This window comes from Rhagoletis zephyria, unplaced genomic scaffold (genome assembly GCF_001687245.7).
Source record: "Rhagoletis zephyria isolate East Lansing unplaced genomic scaffold, Rhagoletis_zephyria_1.1 Rzeph_scaffold_03818, whole genome shotgun sequence".
Classification (NCBI taxonomy): Eukaryota; Metazoa; Arthropoda; class Insecta; order Diptera; family Tephritidae; genus Rhagoletis; species Rhagoletis zephyria.
The window spans coordinates 37,020-56,944 of NW_016160901.1; the positions used below are offsets into that span (position 1 = coordinate 37,020).

Sequence of the window (19,925 nt, forward strand, 5' to 3'; positions counted from 1 at the left end):
CTTAGCGGTCATTTTGCCTATTTGTCACGCATCCCTTTCTCTTTGCCATATTCGGCATTCGAAGAACGTGTGTTCTGCGTCATCTAGCTCGGCATCATACAAGCATTTCGGACTCTCTGCCTTGCCCATCTGGTGGAGATATTTCAGGAAGTATCTGTGACCGGATAGTAGTTGGGTTATGTAATAATTTACATTGCCGAATTTTCTATCCGCCCATTCTTGAATTTGAGGTATTAGTTTTGCTCTCCACCTAGCCCATTTTTCCGCATGCCCACATTCTTGCCACAGGGCCTGTACTTGCTCTTCTATTTCTTGCACAGGGGTCAGCGAGGCCTTGGCTTCTTTTAATTCCCACTTCATTTTGCGTTTTTTAGTCGCTAGATCTATGGATGGGATTCCGCTTATTACTAGAATCGCTGGTCCTGATACGGTACGGTAAGCTGATGCCACTCTAAGAGCAGCTGTGCACTCTACTGAAGATAGAATCCTCCTTCTTTCTGCTGCCAGTCCTTCTGCTCAGATTTCGCTGCCATAGAGAAGAGTTGATGTGGTGAAGTCCATTAGGAGTTCTCCCTTGCTCTGGTTTGGTCCTCCAATATTTGCCATCAGTTTGCTGAGCGATGATGGCACTAGTTGTTTCTTAGCTGCGTGCTGGATTTGCGCCCAGTATGTCAGCTTGGGGTCCAATATTAGTCCTAGGTACTTCAGAGGTTTCTTGGAGAGAGCTGCTGTGTCATAGACTCTCATTTCTACGTGAACGGGGATGTGTCTTCGTGTTAGCAGGAGTACTTCTGTCTTTTCGGTGGCAAGCGTTACACCGTCGTTATCTAGCCATCCTTTGGCGCTGGCATGTCTTGGTTGAGCTTTCTTTGTGCCTCTATAGTTTCCCTGGCCTTGATTACCGCTGCGACATCGTCTGAAAAAGGGACTAGATGCGTATCGTCTGGCATGTCTATTTCTAATATTCCGTTGTAATTTATGTTCCAAAGGTCGGAGCCCAATATAGAGCCTTGGGCTGCCCCGAAGTTATCGGGGCATGACTGCATCGCTTGTTCCATAGAGGAGCATGCGGTCACTCAAGTAACTGCGTATTGCCCTCATCAACTGGCTGTGAACGTAATAGCGAGACTGTAAGGTCTCGATTATGTCAGACCATCTAACGCTATTAGAGGCGTTTCTCATGTCTAGTGTTGCCAGGAGGACTATTTTTCGAGAGTGGTGATTTCCTTTCTGCGCGTCCTGGAAACCCTCAACGACGTCTTGGACGGCCCCAATGTGAATCTTCCTGGTCTAAAACCGTGTAGTCTGGGCGACAGCCCTCCTGCCTCCTGTATTGCCCGTGTTAGTCGTGGTTTTAAATGTCATTCGTAGAGCTTTACCGCGGTATCGAGCATGCACAATGGTCGGTATTCCCCCGGGGACTCGAGGCCCCCTTTTTCTTCGCTAATAAGCGTTAGTTGCTGATTTTTCCATCTTTCCGGAAATATTTCTTCTTTCAGACAGGCTTTGTAGATATGTAGCAACATATTCGGGCGTGAGTTTTCGCTTTCCTTTAGAACCTCCACAGGAATACCCTTCGGGCCAGAAGCCTTGTTATCTTTCAGCGTTTTAAGGGCTCTTTTGAGTTCTTCCTCTGTGAAAGGTGGGTGATTAACTCAGTGTGAGGGCAGGACCACCTCTGTATGCCGAAGGCAATACAGAGCTCCGTGAGACAACTCCGAGAGAGTTGTGATGCATCAAGCAAGTTTGTTGAGCATGATTTGGAGTGCCAGCAATTAACTACTTTAGTAGGTTTTGTTCTGCGGCAGTTGAGAAGTGCATTAAAAAATGCATACCCAATGAAGAACGAACGAATTATTTTTAAGCACAAGTGCGTTTGTTTATTCGCTGCACTTGGTTTTGGGCGGGAGTGCAATATACAAGTGCGTGTGTGTGTTCGCTGTTCTTTGTTTATGCGGGAAATGCATAAGTCGCTTAAACAGTGGGAGTACTTCGGGCTGCATAACTTCCGGGTCGACAGCTCTTGTTGGGTGATTGGGGAACAATGAATCTACGATAAAATGCATAAATTGCGCTGCTGAGAGTTGGTTTCTTTTGACAGGTCCCAAGCTTCTGCATGACTATTTTGTACCCTAAACCCCAGTTGTTGGTATTTACGCCCTTTCGCAGTTGCTCCAATTTTTTCGCTTTGCTTTTCCGAATTACCCTTTTCAAGTCCGTTTTAGCTGTCTTGTACTCTTCCATTGTGACTGTTGTAACCAGGGCTTCGGAGCGGTGCGGAGCAAAGGAGCAAGGAGTTAAGGAGCAAAGGATTTTGGCTGGAGCGGAGCAGGAAAAAAGAGCTAAACAAAATTATTTTCTCCTTAGCTCCTTAATGAAAATTAAATTTGCTTATTTTTTTTTGCCACTGAAAACTACAGTTTTAAATAAATTTTCGTTATATTTTTACTTGATAATTGCCTCGCCAATTTAAACGGCGATAAAAAAATAGGGCTCTTGGATTTGCATATTCGGTGCATTTGTAAATTCACAACAATAAAATGCAAGCCATCACAGCAAGCAAAAAAAATTGCAAATGCAATTGCATCTGCAAATACAAGACTATTTCCACACCATCCAGAACAGCCCTAATGACTTCCCACCTAGCAAAAAAAATGTAAATTTTGCCGACAGTGCGATTTCGTACAATTCTCCATATCTGGAAACGAACGGAAAGCGACTACAATTTTTGTTCATTTACGTATCCAAAAAAGTAAAAAAACGTGCGGTTTTCGTATCCGGAAATTAACAGAAAACGATTACAATTTTCATTCATTTTCATATCCGGAAAACGTTCGAAAGTGATGATGTTATTTGAAAGCAATAATTGTATTTTATTCGTCCAAGCTGAACATTTGAAAGCATGTATACGTAGTCAGCAGTGGCTGAGAAGTGCCAGTATTTGTTAGCTTTCTGAAGTGTCGGGTTCGAATGACGTCAGGCGCTTCTTTGTTTTTTTCGGACCATGAAAAAACATTTGTGAAGGGCAGAAGGAAAGCATAATAATAATAATAGATTACACATATGTTAGTGTTTGGCCGAGCTTCTCCTCCGATTTGTAGTGTGCGCCTTGATGTTGTCACACAAAGAGGAGGGACCTACAGTTTTACGCCGACTCCGAACGGCGATTGTATTTTTATGAGAAGCTGTTTTTCATGGCAGAAATACACTCGGAGGTTTGCCATTGCCTGCCGAGGGACGACCGCTGTTAAGAAAAAACCTTTTTTCTATATTTTTTGCGATGTTGCTTTGACCAAGGTTTGAACCCAGGCGTTGCGGAGTGGAAGCGCGCACTGCTTACCACTACACCACAGTGGCCGCCCGAAGGAAAGCATATTGAACGAAAATAAAAGAAAATTGTCAAAAAACAGCCAATTACGTAGCAATTTTCGTATCGTCAAAGTATCCAAAAACGAAATCGGTAAACGGACAAAAATCCGCATTTCATCCACTTTTTTCCTTTTTCGGATGCATTTTCAAATTTTTGCTGGCTGGGTTATTATCTGCCATTTTATTTACAAGACAAAATTCATTGGGATCATAAATTTTTGGACGGTGGGGATCGATATTTATGTAAGCAATTAAATAAACAAAAAGCTTTTTTGGGAGGCGAGCGTAGCTCCGAGCGAAATAAAATGCCGGAGCGGAGCTAGAGCGGAGCGATGAAAAAGAAACATTGCTCCGAAGTTCTGGTTGTAACATCTTTCTCTAGTAAGCTTTCTCCTTCTCTGGAGACAGAGTCGTCGAAGAACAGCTATTTCCTCCGTAACCAGTATACAGCTCCAAAATTTTTATAATTTTTATACAAAGTTTAAAATCTGAATTTATATGGTGTTTGTTGTATAGCCAGCTAGGCTTTTATAAAAAAATAATAAACATTAAATAAACAAAAGACAAATAGCCAAAACTGGTCAAAATATCGCACTCTTATTATTTTGTGGACAACTGTACGTGATGCTTCCTATTATAGTAAAAGAAAACTAAAGGAGCGTGAATCGGGCTATTGCCGTTTCGCTTTAGTAATGCATTAATACTTTTTAAATGTCTGATAGGCTACCCTGGCTCTCAAGGCTTCCAATAATAAGAGTCCCATTCCCTACACTTCAATATAAATTCAACATTTTATAGGCCGGAGGGCTAGGCGCGAGAATATACCCGAAGTAAGGCATCCTTGTCATAAAAGGCGACTAAAATCCATTTGGTGTGTGTTCCGAATGGCATTCGTGCATCTCGGGAAGTAGGAGGATGACGGGAAAAATACCCACCGACCCTGGCAGATTGGTACAGAACTGTACATCATGGTAATGGCACAACGTTTGGATAATACTACAGGTGGTACTTACACGTGTGATTCTGGAGGCCCGAACCATTTCTAAAGTCTCCAGCGTCATAGACCAGCAGTGCATCCTGGAGGAGAGCCAATCCTCTATTCTTCAGAGTCGGAAGAGGACCAATCTCTTGCAGGGGATGTGGGTAGAGAAGCAGCTCGCTGCCAACAACCATCCAATGACGGAGTGGGTCCTCTTTCACAAACCCATCAGAAGAGGAAGGATCGGGGAGGTGAAACAAAAGCAGGAGAAAACCTCTTTTGTGACTGACCGAACTTCTTCTTTCGCTGCATCCAGTAAGAGGTCCAGGTCTACGGAGCTTACTCCAGAAGCCAGTGGGACCATGGTGGATGAACCGACATCCAAATCTGCTGGTGAACGCAGCAAGAGAAGGAAAACAGCGGCTACACCCACCAATGTCTCTACGAGTCATAGTATGGCGGGTACTGGTGTGGCACTGCTAATTCCATCTTGCGACGAGCAATTGAAGACAGCGACAGAGGAAGGCGGTATCAGCCACACAGACCTCAGAAATTAAATACTGCAAGAGCCACGTGATCCGGCCCGTCATTGCCTACAGCACTGCAGCCAATGCTCGTGGGTATGAGAAGGATGGAGCCATTGTGGTGAAATGCCTCGGTGGAGTGCAGCAACACCCGCGGGCTATATTTCATCTTTATTATCTTCCATTTTAGAATACATCCAACCCCCTGTTCTAAGTAAAAACTAATATGATAGCATTGTTTTCCTTTGTTAATTTCAATGCATATAACCTGTAAAACACGGGTTTACTTTTTAAATAATATATTTCCCTTGCACGAGAGCAAGGGCGGCCGATTATGGCGGATGAGTTAATACAATTGAATTGTTCGGCGAATGCGCCTGAATATCTAACTCCCTTGACCTTGAAACTTACAGTTGTCACCTGTGGACAGCCGCCTCACTTCAAAGTAGTTGATCGAGCATTTGCCGTATTATGGTGGTATCGGTTTACGCTGGTCGCTTTAGCATGAGAATCGTTGCAGTCGCGTATGGTGGTAGTATCGGTTTACGCTGTTCGCTTTTTTATGTTGTTGGGAATTAAGTTGTTGTCACGCGCAAATTTGCCAACGCATCGTCAGCAGTTTGGGTGGGAATGGAATTTCCGCCTAATACGCTGTTGCTGGTGTTAACTACTCCCCCTCTTGGGGTGAAGGCGTCCTCGGCTTCTCTTATGACTCTATTCAGTATAACTGTATTGCTTTGTCGTCGTTTCAAGAAGATTGTTAGAATCATAGCAATGACTATTAGGAGCAGGAGTAGGGCGCTTCCTGACTGTAAGGTGCGGGTATTGATGGGGCTCTGCACATGCGTTATATGGTTGAGATTCTTTATGTTGATCTTATGTAAGTATGGGAGAGATAATAAGGTTATAACGTCGCTCCCAACGAAGAGTAGCACATCTCAAATTACCGTGGAAGACTAGCACATTTCACTATTCGCGTCGAAGACCAGCACATTTCATTATTCGCGTCGAAAAGTAGCACATTTCAGATTTTCGCGTGGAAGACTAGCACCTTTCACTATTCGCGTGGAAGACTAGCACATTTCAGATTTTTGCGTGGAAGAGTAGCACATTTCAGATACTCGCGTAGAAGAATAGCGAATTCATATAGAGTGGTACTAGCAGCCGTACAAAAACCAAACATACGTGTATGTAATAATTATTTCTCCTCGACTAAGCTGAGAGTTTAATGTTGTGTATGGAGCTTTTCGGTATTTTATTACAAATAGAATAAACGTTTATTTTCCTCCTACTCGTTTGGACGCATATTCGCGTCTTCCTCAGGGAATCTATTTATAAATACGAGAAACATATATGTGCATTAGGGTGGTCCAAAAATGCATGTGAAAAAGTAAAGTCGGAATTTTTATGCTCTCACCCCCTAGGATTGTTCTATACTAAAAAAATATATCCCTATTTTTTATTTTGAAATCAAAAAATAGTTAGAGGTCGCTCAAAGCGCCCAAAGTTTCCCATGTACATATTTTATATGGGGAAAAACACTTTTGGTAGAAATGGTATATAATTCAAAAAAACTATTTTTCTATCGGAAAACTTTTTTCATCGGCAGGATTCCCAATAATAATAACCAATTTTTTCATCTCGCAACTATAATTTGTAGGTCCGCCAAAAACCCAAAAAACCCCGAAAAATGCAATGGGGGACAAATAAAAAATCGCTAGTATTAAAAAATTGTTAAATAAATAATTGGGTATTATTATTGAAAGTCTCCTGAAGAGAACCAGAGTTTTCTGATCGAAAAATATTGATTTTCAAAAATTCTATACCATTTCTACGAAAAGTTGTTTTTCCCATACAAAAATACATGGAAAACTTTGAATGCTTTGAACGACCACTAAATATTTTTTGATAAAAAAAAGGAGTGAGAGCATTACAATTCCGACTCTACTGTTTTTGGACCACCCTAATGTGCATGCAGTCATATCAAGAGCACCTCATTCCAAAGTGATATTGTTTTCCACTTATTTTTATTTACTTATTTTTAAGAATTTTCATTAAAATTAAGTTCATCCTCTGAAGAAGTCCATATAAACCCATGATTCAATAATAGAAAGGTTTTGTAATAAAACAGTCTTCTCGCTCCCACACATAAAATCGGCTCCTTTACTTGTGCATAATGTTGCTTACTCTATAGTTTTAGTTGATATTAGTAGTAAAACCAAAAATTCTCCATACTAAATATTCGTTGGCGTCACCTTCGTTTGCGTAATTTTCTAGAACAAGTGTAGAATAGCGACCGTTTAGCTATAAAATAGCCAAAAATGATAGAACTTTTTACGCTGATTTCAACGATACCAAATTTATTTGTCACTGGTAAAAAAAGAAGATATAAGAGGTTTATTTGTATTTTTTATTATCACTAAATTGTTGAAACCCAAAAGTAGATCATGATAAAGTATGTAATATCTAATCAAAGATAATAACTTGTACTTTCTAAATTATATAAAATTCTTTACCATTAATTATGCAGTTTTTTCAAAAAAGGTTAATTCATGAAGAAAATAATATTTCCTCGTTTTTTAGTGGTTTTGGTTTAAAAATACAAAAAGCTATAAATTATGTATATCAGCTGAAGAACAAATTAATTACCTTTATGGTGACGTCATTAGCTGTTTAATCGGTTTTATATTAATATTTAAAATATCTAAAAATTGAACTTTAACCTTCTAGAACCTCTTCATTTTTTACTTGCGCCAAATCATTTTGGCATGGTTGAAATGAGCATAAAAAGTTCTATTGATCCGCATTTTTCGTTTTTGCATAGCTGAACGGTCGGCATTCTAGATTTGTTCCCGGAAATGACGAATAACTTAAATCAAAAATGCATATTTTTATGTATTGTTTAGTATTTCCATTAAAACACCAAATATATTGCAAATTCGCATAGAATTAATAATACACATTTTACTTCTAATTGTATACTTTGCGTACTTTTTGTAGTACCATTCTACTACCGTTTTCGCAAAATGCGATCACATTCTTCCCCTTTCTCCTACTTCCAAAATACAAATCTAGATAAACGAGTGTCAAATTTTAGCTGTCACAAATTACACAACCTAGTATTATTGAGCACGTTCAGAAGGCGCAACAGCTCAGTACTGTTGCGATTGCACCTTCTGAACGTGTTGTTTTATACTTCTGATCAACTGAACAGTTGCGTGTTAAATGATCGTAATACTTTTCTGATCATTTGAGACAACATGTTGAGTGTTTTGAATTTGACAGCTAATGTATCAAGCCGTTCAGAAGACGCTTCACGATCACTGATTTTTTTAGCAACGGTTGCGCTCAACTGCTGCGCCTTCTGAACCTACCCATTGAATCATGATATAAACCCAAATTTAAAACTTTATAGAAAACTAAAAAAATCTAAAAATATTCATCCAAATGTCAAATAATTTTTTGCTAAGAATTTTTTGAGTATATAGATTTAAAGCCCTTTCAATTTTATTGCAATAATGTGCAAGTTTCAAGTGGCTAAAAAATTTCCGTTGTTGCGGTTTTCTTTCATATAAAAAGAAATTGTGTTTAGTCGTTATNAAGCCCTTTCAATTTTATTGCAATAATGTGCAAGTTTCAAGTGGCTAAAACATTTCCGTTGTTGCGGTTTTCTTTCATATAAAAAGAAATTGTGTTTAGTCGTTACATAGTACCAAATGCGACCAAAAATCTGAAATGTGCTACTCTTCCACGCAAAATTCTGAAATGTGCTAGTCTTCCACGCAAAAATCTGAAATGTGCTAGTCTTCCACGCAAATAATGAAATGTGCTAGTCTTCCACGCGAATAGTGAAATGTGCTACTCCTCGTAGGGACCGACGATATGATCAAGTACCTTTTGTCAATTTCGTTAAGTTTCCGTCTTACACCGATGCTGGTTGATTGTTAATTAGCACAATGCCATTGTCAATTTCTTCGATAAGGCCAACGTGATCAGCAGATTTTTACTTACAGTTCGCAGAGTTTCTATTTAGCAGCTGTAGCGTGCAAGGACTTTCCTTCAACGGCTGGCAAAAGCTCGTCATCACAGTTTCTTTGCGATCGTGCAGTGGAATGTAATTTCCGGTGCATTCAGCTATGGCATCCGTTTCCAAAGAAATTATCGTCTAATCATGTACCACAGGCAACAACTTTACACGGTTACAAACTGGGTTCTGGGTATTTTAGAATAAAAAAAATACATTGTACACCTTAAAAATTTTTAATTTTAGAAATTTGTAATAAATCGCTTATGCTAACGTTGGCAGAGTGGTCCGCAGCTAAGATGTCCTTAATTTCTACACCGTTCAACAAAATAGGATTTATAACATTTATTTTTCCTAGAGTGACTGATGTTATAACAGATTTTAATTCCATTATCACTGCTCGCTTTCTGGCAGTGGCTATGGAAAAAGGGTTGCCTGTATCTATGTGAGTCTGCTTCGTATCTTCAACTATTGCTTCAAATTGGGATAGGTTGGTCTTATGCAATAAAAATTTATATTCGTTGTATATAGCTACTTTGCCGCTTGTAATTGGGATATAATACGAAATAGTGTAATTTAGAATTTTTGTTTCGGCCAAAAAGCCTAGCAGTATGGCGGTTCTGTAAAAAAGAGGAAGGGTATCGTTAATATTTCAAATTACTTTTTGGACCTTTCGGCCGTCGATTAAAACAGTCGACCCGAGGTTCTTTTGCCCTGTTTTTTTCAATGTAAAGTTTTGTAAATTTTTTGCCTATTCTTATATTAGTTTTTACGAAAACTTTATCCCCTGGACTATATTGTCTCAACTTTTTCCCAGCATTGCGTCTTTTTAAGTCAATGTGTTGTCTCCTATTTCGTCCTTTAACTCATCTGGTATCGAATGAATTACGTCTATGGGTTTTCTATTTATAACAGAACTTCATAACTTTCAAACACGTTATAAGCGGTGTGTGCCGCCTGCCTCCAAGAGACGTACCGTGTTGAATCACCATTGAATTCTGGCATGGTCTTCACAAGATCCTCGGATTCTTCGCACGACACGTTGCGTGGGATAGTAACCGCTTCATACTGCGCAACTTGAGCTGGCGTATCAATTCTAGCTATCCTGTTAGTGAGTTCATCTATTCGGGATTGAAATTCCCGACGGGAATGTTCATATGCAGTACGGACCGCGGTACTAAGAAGTGTGTCCATTGTCCTGTCTGAATAAACTTTTAAATTTTTCTTTGATAATAACTCCTTATGTCGGTTCAATTCTTTCCTATAGAATGTCCTTTCTGTCACTAGAAATCCTCAAACGAACACTTTTAACACAAACTTTTTTTCTCTCCCTATTTAGCTAAAGTTCTCAACCAGAGCTGGGTCGTAATGATTCCTTTAGGAATTAAATTACTCCCAATTACAGATTACAAGGAATTGTAATTAGGAATCAATTCCTTCAGTCCACACCAAAGGAATCGATTACTTTTTCAATTCCTTGAAGTAATTTCAAATGTAATTGGTTTTTTTCTTTAATTCCATTACAAGGAGTTTCATATTGTAATTGGAATAAACTACGTGCTAGTAATGTAATTTTTTTTCCAATTGATTTGAAAGTAATTGAAAATGTAATCGATTTTTGTTTCAATTCCATTACCTGGAATTGCAAGAGTACTTTAGTTTTTTCAATTACTCAAAGGAATTGTAAAAGTAATCGAGAAACTGAAAGTTCATTCACGAATGTACAATGTGGAATTTTTGTTGCGGTCAAAGATTAAAATCGAAAGCACACATTGGACATCTTCTATGTATATCTATATATATAAAAATGTTGTGTTCGTATGTCACGGTCATCAAACCCGAGAACGGCTGAACCGATTTGAGTAATTTTTTTTTATTATTCGGTATAATACCAGAACCAATGATATCGCAAAAATTTGGAGGGTTGCCACCTATTTTAAAATTTTTAAACCCAATTATATCGATAAAATTAATGAATTATTACAATATGGGTACAATATGGGTATGGTTAAAGAGGTTTAAGAAAGATAACTGCTGGAAGTATTTTTGACGAGGGTTGCCACCTATTTGAAAATTTAAACTCAGTCAAATTGTTAAAAATAATGAAATATTGCGATGTGGGTGTCAAACTAAAGAGTTTTAAGAAGGCTTACTGTCAAAAATATGCTTAAGGAGGGTTGCCATCTGTTTGAAAATCTAACTGAATTACATTGATAAAATAAGTAACATATTACAATATGGGTATCAAATTAAAGAGGTTTAAGAAAGATAGCTGTTGGAAATATTTTTGAGGGGGGCTGCCACCTATTTGGAAATTGTAACTCAGTTAAATTGATAAAGTAAATGAAATGTTGGCATCTGGGTATCAAACTAAAGAGTTTTAAAAAGGCTTACAGTCAACCATGAACACTTCCAGAAATATGCAATATGAAAACTTCGGTTTATATGGGAGGTGCCACGCCCCATTCTCCAACCATGTAAATTTTTCTCCATGAGTATGGAATTGGTCTTATATATGTATATATCACTATACCCAGTTCTAGTCCTCTACCACAAATATATGCAGTTTGAAAAATTCGGTTTGTATGGGAGGTGCCACGCCCCCTTTCTATATCGAAACTTTTTTTAGCCTATAACCATCCTTGGAAAGTCTGCAGTAGATTCCGAAATTTCAAAAAAATCGGTACGGCCTTTCTCGAGCTTTGCGAGCAGAAAAAAACGCCTTTCAAAATATATATTAGTATAGACTAGCCAATATCTGCTTGTTTTGCGGCTTAAAACACTACTACCGATGAAAATCTATGGATAAATAAACAAGTTTGCAAGGGTTAAGTGAAAGTGCAATAATTTTTTGTATGAAATACTAGCAGGAAATAATGTTACCCATACGCCATATCGTACATGACCGTATGACCATGTTAAAATTTGAATTTTTTTCATTCGCAATGAAAACTAAAAAAGGAAAATAACTTGACTAAATGACCTTATCTAAAACAAGCGGTATACAGATCCGTAACATACTACTTAAAATTAATTTTACGTCTCTCGGCGTTTTCTGTGTAATTTTAGCGTGGTTACAGTGTTATCATCAAAATTTAGCCATAGCAATGAAATTTGTTTATAAAACTCTTAGGAGGTAGGATCTCCAGTCCCACAGGGCTCGTAATTCAAGCGGACGCTATCCTCATTTGTAACGCAGGATACCAGTAAGAGTACTTCAAAGGCCCCAGAAGGCACGCCATTTTGGGTAGAATTAAGGGTACCATAATATACGCAATTAACTCAGTGCATTTTTATAGATACGCAGGGATTAGTCCAAGAGAACAGCAGTGCCCAAGGCAGCAACATTTATGGGTCTCATCTGCCGCGAAGCGCGTTCGCGGTAGGATCTGGAAAATTTAACCGTTACCCTATAAACTGAACAGCTACAGTTTAAGCTATTCAGTTTTTTTTAAGTCCAATTAGTAATACTACTTAGGTATAAGTTGTTTATTTAAGGCAGTTAGCAACCAAGAAATTTAACAAAGCTATTGCAATTCAACAGTAAAAATTTTTTTTTTTTTATAAATTTTTCGATTACTTTTTAATTACTTTGAGGAATGGAATTGGAGAAAAAATCAATTACATTTTCACTTCCTTTCAAAGGAATTNTTTTTTTTTTTTATAAATTTTTCGATTACTTTGAGGAATTTAATTGGAGAAAAAATCAATTACATTTTCACTTCCTTTCAAAGGAATTGAAAAAAAAACTACATTTTCAATTCCTTTCAAAGAAATTGAAATAAAAAAATTACATTACTAGCACGTAATTTATTCCAATTACAAAATGAAATTCCTCGTAATGGAATTAAAGAAAAAAACAATTCCATTTGAAATTACTTCAAGGAATTGAAAAAGTAATCGATTCCTTTGCTGTGAACTAAAGGACTTGAATCCTAATTACAATTACTGAGGAATGTAATTGTAATTGTAATGTAATTGCATTTACCCAACTCTGGTGGTCCAAGGTTAAAACGCATTTCAAAATCGATGAAGTGGCAGGATTCCTAATGTTGGTGGGTCTACCAACCGAATATAAGCCAATGATATTGGCGGTTGAAAATTTTGGTGTAGACATTACGGTTGACTATGTCAAGAATTTGTTGTTGCAAGGCTTGGAGTTGGAAAATGAACCAAGCGAATCGAGTGAAACGGCTCTTGTTGTCAAAAACAAGCCTAGATTTAAAAGTGCGAAAAATAGACATTGCTTTGGTTGTGGCTCTACGAAACATCTTGTCAAAAATTGCAAAGTGGCGAAAGAAAGAAAAAAGGAGCATCGAAAATTTGACAACAGTGAAACAATGCTGTTCTCGTCGCTCGCTCAATCGAGTGAATTGCCTTCCGACTGGTTCCGATNTTGACAACAGTGAAACAATGCTGTTCTCGTCGCTGCTCGCTCAATCGAGTGAATTGCCTTCAGACTGGTTTATTGACAGTGGATGCACAGCCCATATGAACAAAGACATATCGTCTATAAAAAACATATCGAAACCCAGTCAAAAAGAAGTAATAGGTGCTAATAACGCGAAAATAAAAATAGATTGTGTAGGCACGGTTAACCAGCTGGTGATGAATAATGGCACTTCTAAAGAATTACAAATAAATAATGTACATTTTGTACCGAATATTTGTGCGAATCTTTTATGAGTCAATCAAATGGTAAAAAACAATCACGCAGTTTTGTTCACTAAAAGTGGCTGTAAAATATTCGACACGCACTGGAAAGTATTGCCACAGCGAGTTTAGTTAATGACTTGTTCAAGTTAGACGTCGTTCAAAAAGTTAGATCATTTACGGCTACAGAGCCGAACATCACAGAAAAACCAAAAGAGAATTTAGCTTTATGGCATCGTCGTCTCGGGCATGCAAGTTTCGATTACATGAAATTTTTGAAAAGCGAAATTAAGAATTTTGTGATTCCGCAAAACTGCATGTGTGGCACGTGTATAAAAGGCAAACAAAGCCATATCCCATTCCACACCGAAAGAAATCGTGCAACACATAAACTGGAATTGGTGCACAGTGACGTTTGCGGCCCACTGCCAGTAAAATCATTCAGTGGATGCAAATATTTTGTGACATTGGTCGATCGACTTTTCAAGAAAATTGTTTATATATACAATCAAAAGTAAAAGCGAAGTGTTCGACTGTTTTGTTCGGTTCGAGTCAATGGCCGAAAAACAAAGTAACTACAAAAAAAAAAGTTAAGGACTGATAATGGTACCGAGTACTGCAAATCACCGATTTCAAACAACAAAATGGGCTAGCTGAGCGGATGAACCGTACAATCATGGAGAAAGTGCGCTGTTTACTCATCGATTCGGGTTTGCCAAAAATATTTTGGGCGGAAGCAGCAACGACTGCTGTATACATCATGAATCGCATCCCGTGCAAGGGTACAGGAGAAAAGTCTCCAGAAGAGGTTTGGTCAAACCTTAAGCCAAATCTGTCCTTGCTCAAAGTTTTCGGTTGCGGTGCATTCGTTCAAGTACCAAAACAAAAGCGAATGAAATTAGATGACAAATCAACCGAATGCATTTTCACTGGGTATGCCTCTGATTCCAAGGCATACAAGCTGTACAACGAACGGGATGTCTTATTTTGGGAAATGGAAAATTCTAGTCAGGTAACTGCCGTTGATATTGATAATGGTAATCAATTTTGCTTGCAATATTCCGAAGATGGGAATTTTGAATCAGGGGAGGAAGAATCGCCGAGTAGTATAGCGCTGAATAAGGTACCGTCGCCAAGTGATTCACAAATTGCTACATCTTCGCCGAATGGAAGCATTGACACAGACTCAATAGCCGAAATGTCTGGTGATGAAACCGAATGGGAACCAAGCGTAGAAATTGACGAAAAAGAATTGCTTCAGCTAGAGCCGCGTTAGAGGTCATCAAGAAATGTTGACAAACCGAGGCCAAATTACAACGTCTTTGCATACGCATTTAGCGCATGAGATCCTGTGACATTCAAGGAAGCAATGCTGAGCAATGACGCAGATTTATGGAAGCGTGCCATGAAAATTGAGTTCGACTCACTGAACGAAATTAAAACATGGGAACTAACAGAGTTACCCAAAGGTAAATCGCTGGTAAAGTCCAAGTGGGTATACAAAACTAAAAAGGACACCGAAGGAAATGTAGTCCAGAGAAAAGCGAGGTTGGTCGCAAAAGGGTTTACCCAAATCGAAGGAATTGACTATCACGACACGTTTTCGCCAGTTGTTCGATTCACCACCATCCGTTTCTTGATGGTCATCGCAGTAAAGTTCGATCTAAATATTCGCCAGCTTGATGTCGTCACCCCCTTTTTACATGGTAAACTTGAGGAGGAAATCTTTATGACGCAGCCGGAAGGATTCAATGATGGAACAGACCGCTGCTGTAAGCTAATCAAATCAATATACCTAGTCTGGAATTCGACACTAAACGAAGTATTATTAAGTTTCGGACTAAAACCNGAGGAAATCTTTATGACGCAGCCGGAAGGATTCAATGATGGAACAGACCGTTGCTGTAAGTTAATCAAATCAATATACCTAGTCTGGAATTCGACACTAAACGAAGTATTATTAAGTTTCGGACTAAAACGCTCATCGATTGATCAATGCGTTTACTTCATTGTTGATGGCCAGCATATTTTCGTTATTTATGTCGATGACATACTGATTTTTTCTAATGACAAGGATATGGAAGAGAGACTTATCGCAATGCTATTCACGCGATTTAAGATGAAGGATATGGGCGACGTCTCGATACTTGGGGTTCGAGTTACGCGCGACAGAAAAGCCGACACCATATCTTTAGATCAAACTCAATATATTAAAGATATTTTATCTCGTTTCAAAATGAGCGAGCAACCCAGTAACAGCACCTATGGATATCAACCAAAAATTGTCCGAAAGAATGTGCCCAAGAGACGAAAATGATTTCGCTGAAATGAAAAATGTGCCATATCGACAATTAGTTGGTGCAGTACACTTTTGCAGTAAACGTCTTAAGCCGCTACGAAGACGAGCGTCGTTCAACAACGGGCTATGTGTTCACTATGCAGCATGGGGCAATTTTATGGTGTTCAAAGCACCAACCAACAATTGCGCTTTCCACGAGTTAGGCCGAATTCATGGCAATGACCGCAGCAATACAAGAAGCTATTTAGTTGAAACGACTGGAGAAAGAAATTTTTTAAACTCTCCTAAAACCATCGATCTTTATTGCGATAATCAAGGTGCCATTAAATTCGCAAGCAATAACACATATTCATCGCGAACGAAACACATCCATGTGAAGGGAAAATTTACTCTTCAACAAGTCATCCAAAATAGTCAGGCTGATCTATTTGAAAACAAGCGACATGCCAGCTGATTTATTGATAAAACCAACATCGAGACGAAAATTAGAAACATTTGCCAAAGTTTTTGGTCTTGGATAAACCATTTTTCGCGTTCAGCCAATAAAGTTGAATTTTTGTCAATATCTAAAAGAAATAATAAAAACGAATATTTTTTAAATACCATCATAAAATGTAACATACAATTTAGTTGTTAAGATTAATGTTTTCATGAATTTCGATTTAGGGAGGGTATTTGAAAGTAAAATGAAATTGAAATATCAAAGCTTACTTATGTATATGTATGAATAAATCTCTCTCTTGCTTTGTTTTCTAAACCCTGCGGACGTCTTTTATTTTTTGCGCTGGAATTAGGTAAATTCCCTGCATCGTCAATAAATATCTTACAATTATGTACATCGTGCTGTACTTCTTGAGATGCACCTAAGAGCATCCTTATTTAAAATTTTCCCAATCCACAAAAAAGTGCATATGCGTGGAAGCCAAGCACAATACTCACCCGTCGACAAATTTAAAGCAGAAGGCTTTCCAGGAACCGCACCGCTCTAACATACAAAACTGTCAAGTTATCCACAAAAATGTTACCGTGGTCTACTATAGTAGTAGTAGTACTCTAGTGTTAAATTTTGCCTTAATTTTTGTTAAAAAAAAAACTATATTAATAAATGTATAAATTTTTAAAGTGTACTCATACCTTTTACTAGTGAAAAAAGTTGCGTTTTCACGCACGCTTCCATTTAAAATTTTTGGGCACCACTCAAGGCGTATTAACACAAGGTGGTAGCAAGATCACAAAAACAACAGCCACATGTATTTTGTATTATGAGTCATGATTCAATAGTTCCAAACCTTATCTTTTCTGACTAAAATCTGAAAAGTGGCAAAATGCAAGAGCGTAAGGGAAATGCGCTCACTAAAAGAGAATAACAGGAAAAAGTTAAGGGGAGCGAAAAACCAAATTTTTAGTCCAAAGAATTGCAACAACAAAACTAATGTCAAATAAAAATCGAAATGTATGTACAAAACACATTCACACAAGCACAAGCACAATAACACTGGATCACAAATTTTGGTTTGGATTTTGTTCTCCAGACGCCACTATCCAATTTCTATGTAGAATTGCTCGGTGATTCCGAAAATCGAGTTAATTTTTATTTCTATGGATATGTTTTCGAGATATTTGCAATTTAACGTTATTCAGCTTAAAACAAAAAGTGGTTTCCATATCTATAGCACACCATTTCAAAGTGATATTGTGTGCCACTTATGTTTATTCGTTTATTTTTACGATTTTTCATTTAAAGTAAAGTTCATTCTCAGACAAACCCCATATAAACCCAATTTTAACAATTTCTAGAAAACTACAAAAAAGTGCAACAACTTTTCACCTAAATTTCACACTTTTTTCTCGGATTCTCAATTTCAGTCTGATAACACTGTGGAACAAATTCAGGTTAGCAAAAATTAGGTCGATTCTGAGAGTGAGGGGTGAAAATAGAGGCTAAATTTGAAGACCCGTATCGCGGCGTTTGTTTATGTTAGTTCGAATTTTTTTTTAATCGACCTTCGAACTTTGCAGTCAAATGCCGATTTTCAGCATATTGTTTATATGGTTTTTTGGCTATAACTCGTCGACTAATTGATATTTTTTCAATCTGTTAAAGCCAAATTATTGCTAGAGACCTGTGCAACAATTAAAATTAAAAAAAAAATTGATTTAGAAAATTTTTGTAATGCTTATGAAGCAAAATGTAGGAATTTTTTTTCATACTTTTTGAACATATTTTTCACAAAACTAAGGCTGTGTGCGAGTTGACCTAAATTTTAGTACCCAAACTAATTTCCAGCACTGCCCAATGCAGGCTTGCTTTGCTTGCTTCGCTGCGAGAAGTGTCAAAAATTCTTTTGAATATACTAAAACATATAAAGGCTGGCCAAATGGCAGCTTTTCTTCACTTGCTTTAAGCGCCTCAAAGTTTGAAATAAGCAAATGTTTTATTTGAAAGCGTTTTGTAGGATTTTGACAAAGAGGTATGTTCCTTTCAAAATACATAAATTCAAACAAAAATTTGCTTACTTAATTTAAGAAAGTCACAGAAAATGCAGGTAATTCGAAATTAAATAAAATGATTCATTGATTCCATATTTATATTTAACATATCCGTTATCTTATAGTAAAATGTTGCAAAGCCCACATTTATAAATTTTACACGAGGAAAAAACTTCTTATAGCTCTTTCCTTCAAGTAAATTGCTTTTTTAATTATAGTTTTTTAGTAAATGTAGATATAGATATGTATGTATCATTATTATCATTTCTTTTAAATACAAACATTAATTCGCATTAATTTAAAAATAAATCTGAAAGTTTTTGATAAATTTTTTAGAGTTTTCTTGGAAATAATTATTAACGTTAAGGGAACAGACATTGATTTTTCAACCAGACGGCTGGTTACTTTGACAGCATTCCAAGCCACCATTCGGCCAAGCAAGTTTTCAAAGTAAATCAAAGCAAATTGAAGTCCGCAAGGCGCGCAAAGAAAGCCTGCATTGGGCCAGCGCCTTTAGGAAAACAGCTGCTAAAACTGTGCGAGTTCGTTTGACGCCCTAAGTTTGTTTTGGAATTTAAATTTGTTTGCTTTTAATAAATATATCTATAAAATGAATAACTTTGAGGTAGCTATGGGACTATTTAACAATGTAATAAATTTGCAACAGAAAAGGAGAATGCTCCATCCTGGCATCTATAAAAGAATCTGCTTGCTCTTCTGACCCTGCGAAATGAATCTATACTTACATCTTTCTGAATATTTTCTTTTTTGTGCCATAGCAATGATACAAATTATTTAAAACATCAAAAAATCGTTGTTTACTTAATCGCTCGCTCAAATATATTTGACTGTTCAATTTAGGTTGAAAATTATGCTCGCAGAAAATCTTAATTGTTCCTATTCACTGCGTTACCGACACTTTCCAGTGATTTAGGATTTTTCTCTATTTAGGTAGCAATTTAGACGAACTCGCACACAGCCTAAGTCTTTTTTGCTTTCTGTTTGATCTATAACATGCTTCTCAGTTTCTTTAATAAATTTCATTTGAAAAGAAAACAATTATAACACAAAACTTGCGTTTTCCAGCTTAATATTAATTTACTTCTCATTTCTTATGTACCATTTTTTTTAGGTGTTGGTTTTGAAGAAACATTGAAAAAGAAATTATAAAAATATGGAAAAAATATAATTTTGAAATCTTAGTTATGAAAAGTTTTAAGTAAAAAAATTAAATAAATTAAATTAATGATTTAGCCAGTTGGCGTTTAGCAGGCGGCTGTGGATCAACATCACTGCTCTCTCTAATATCTTGGTCATCGTCATCATCATCAGAAAGGTCGATAATTTCGTCCAACAGATATTCTGGAATTTCATCTTTGTCTTCCCCTTCTTCCTCTTTTTCCTCGTCTTCCTCTTCTTCAAAGGTGTTTTTATACCACCAACAACTTTCAGCGAGTATTGCATCTGGAGATTTCCTTCCTCTGTAACATGTTTAAATTGTGCACTCTGACAAAGATATTAGAAAAATCTAGGAATTCAAAATATGCACACTCTATAGTTACCTTATTTCAAATGGAAGCGCAGTTT

At 37.3% G+C, this 19,925-nt stretch overlaps 1 protein-coding gene across 1 annotated transcript in view; it reads right to left on the bottom strand.

Moving 5' to 3' along the window:
• Positions 1-9,901, bottom strand: part of LOC108369719 (nuclear RNA export factor 2-like) — a 42,458-nt gene extending 32,557 nt beyond the window's left edge. Inside the window, 4 exon segments of the mRNA XM_017624889.1 lie at positions 7,086-7,090; positions 8,884-9,037; positions 9,171-9,516; positions 9,873-9,901. Of these exon segments, the coding sequence (XP_017480378.1) occupies positions 7,086-7,090; positions 8,884-9,037; positions 9,171-9,516; positions 9,873-9,901 (534 nt within the window).
• Positions 9,902-19,925: the final 10,024 nt, after the last annotated feature.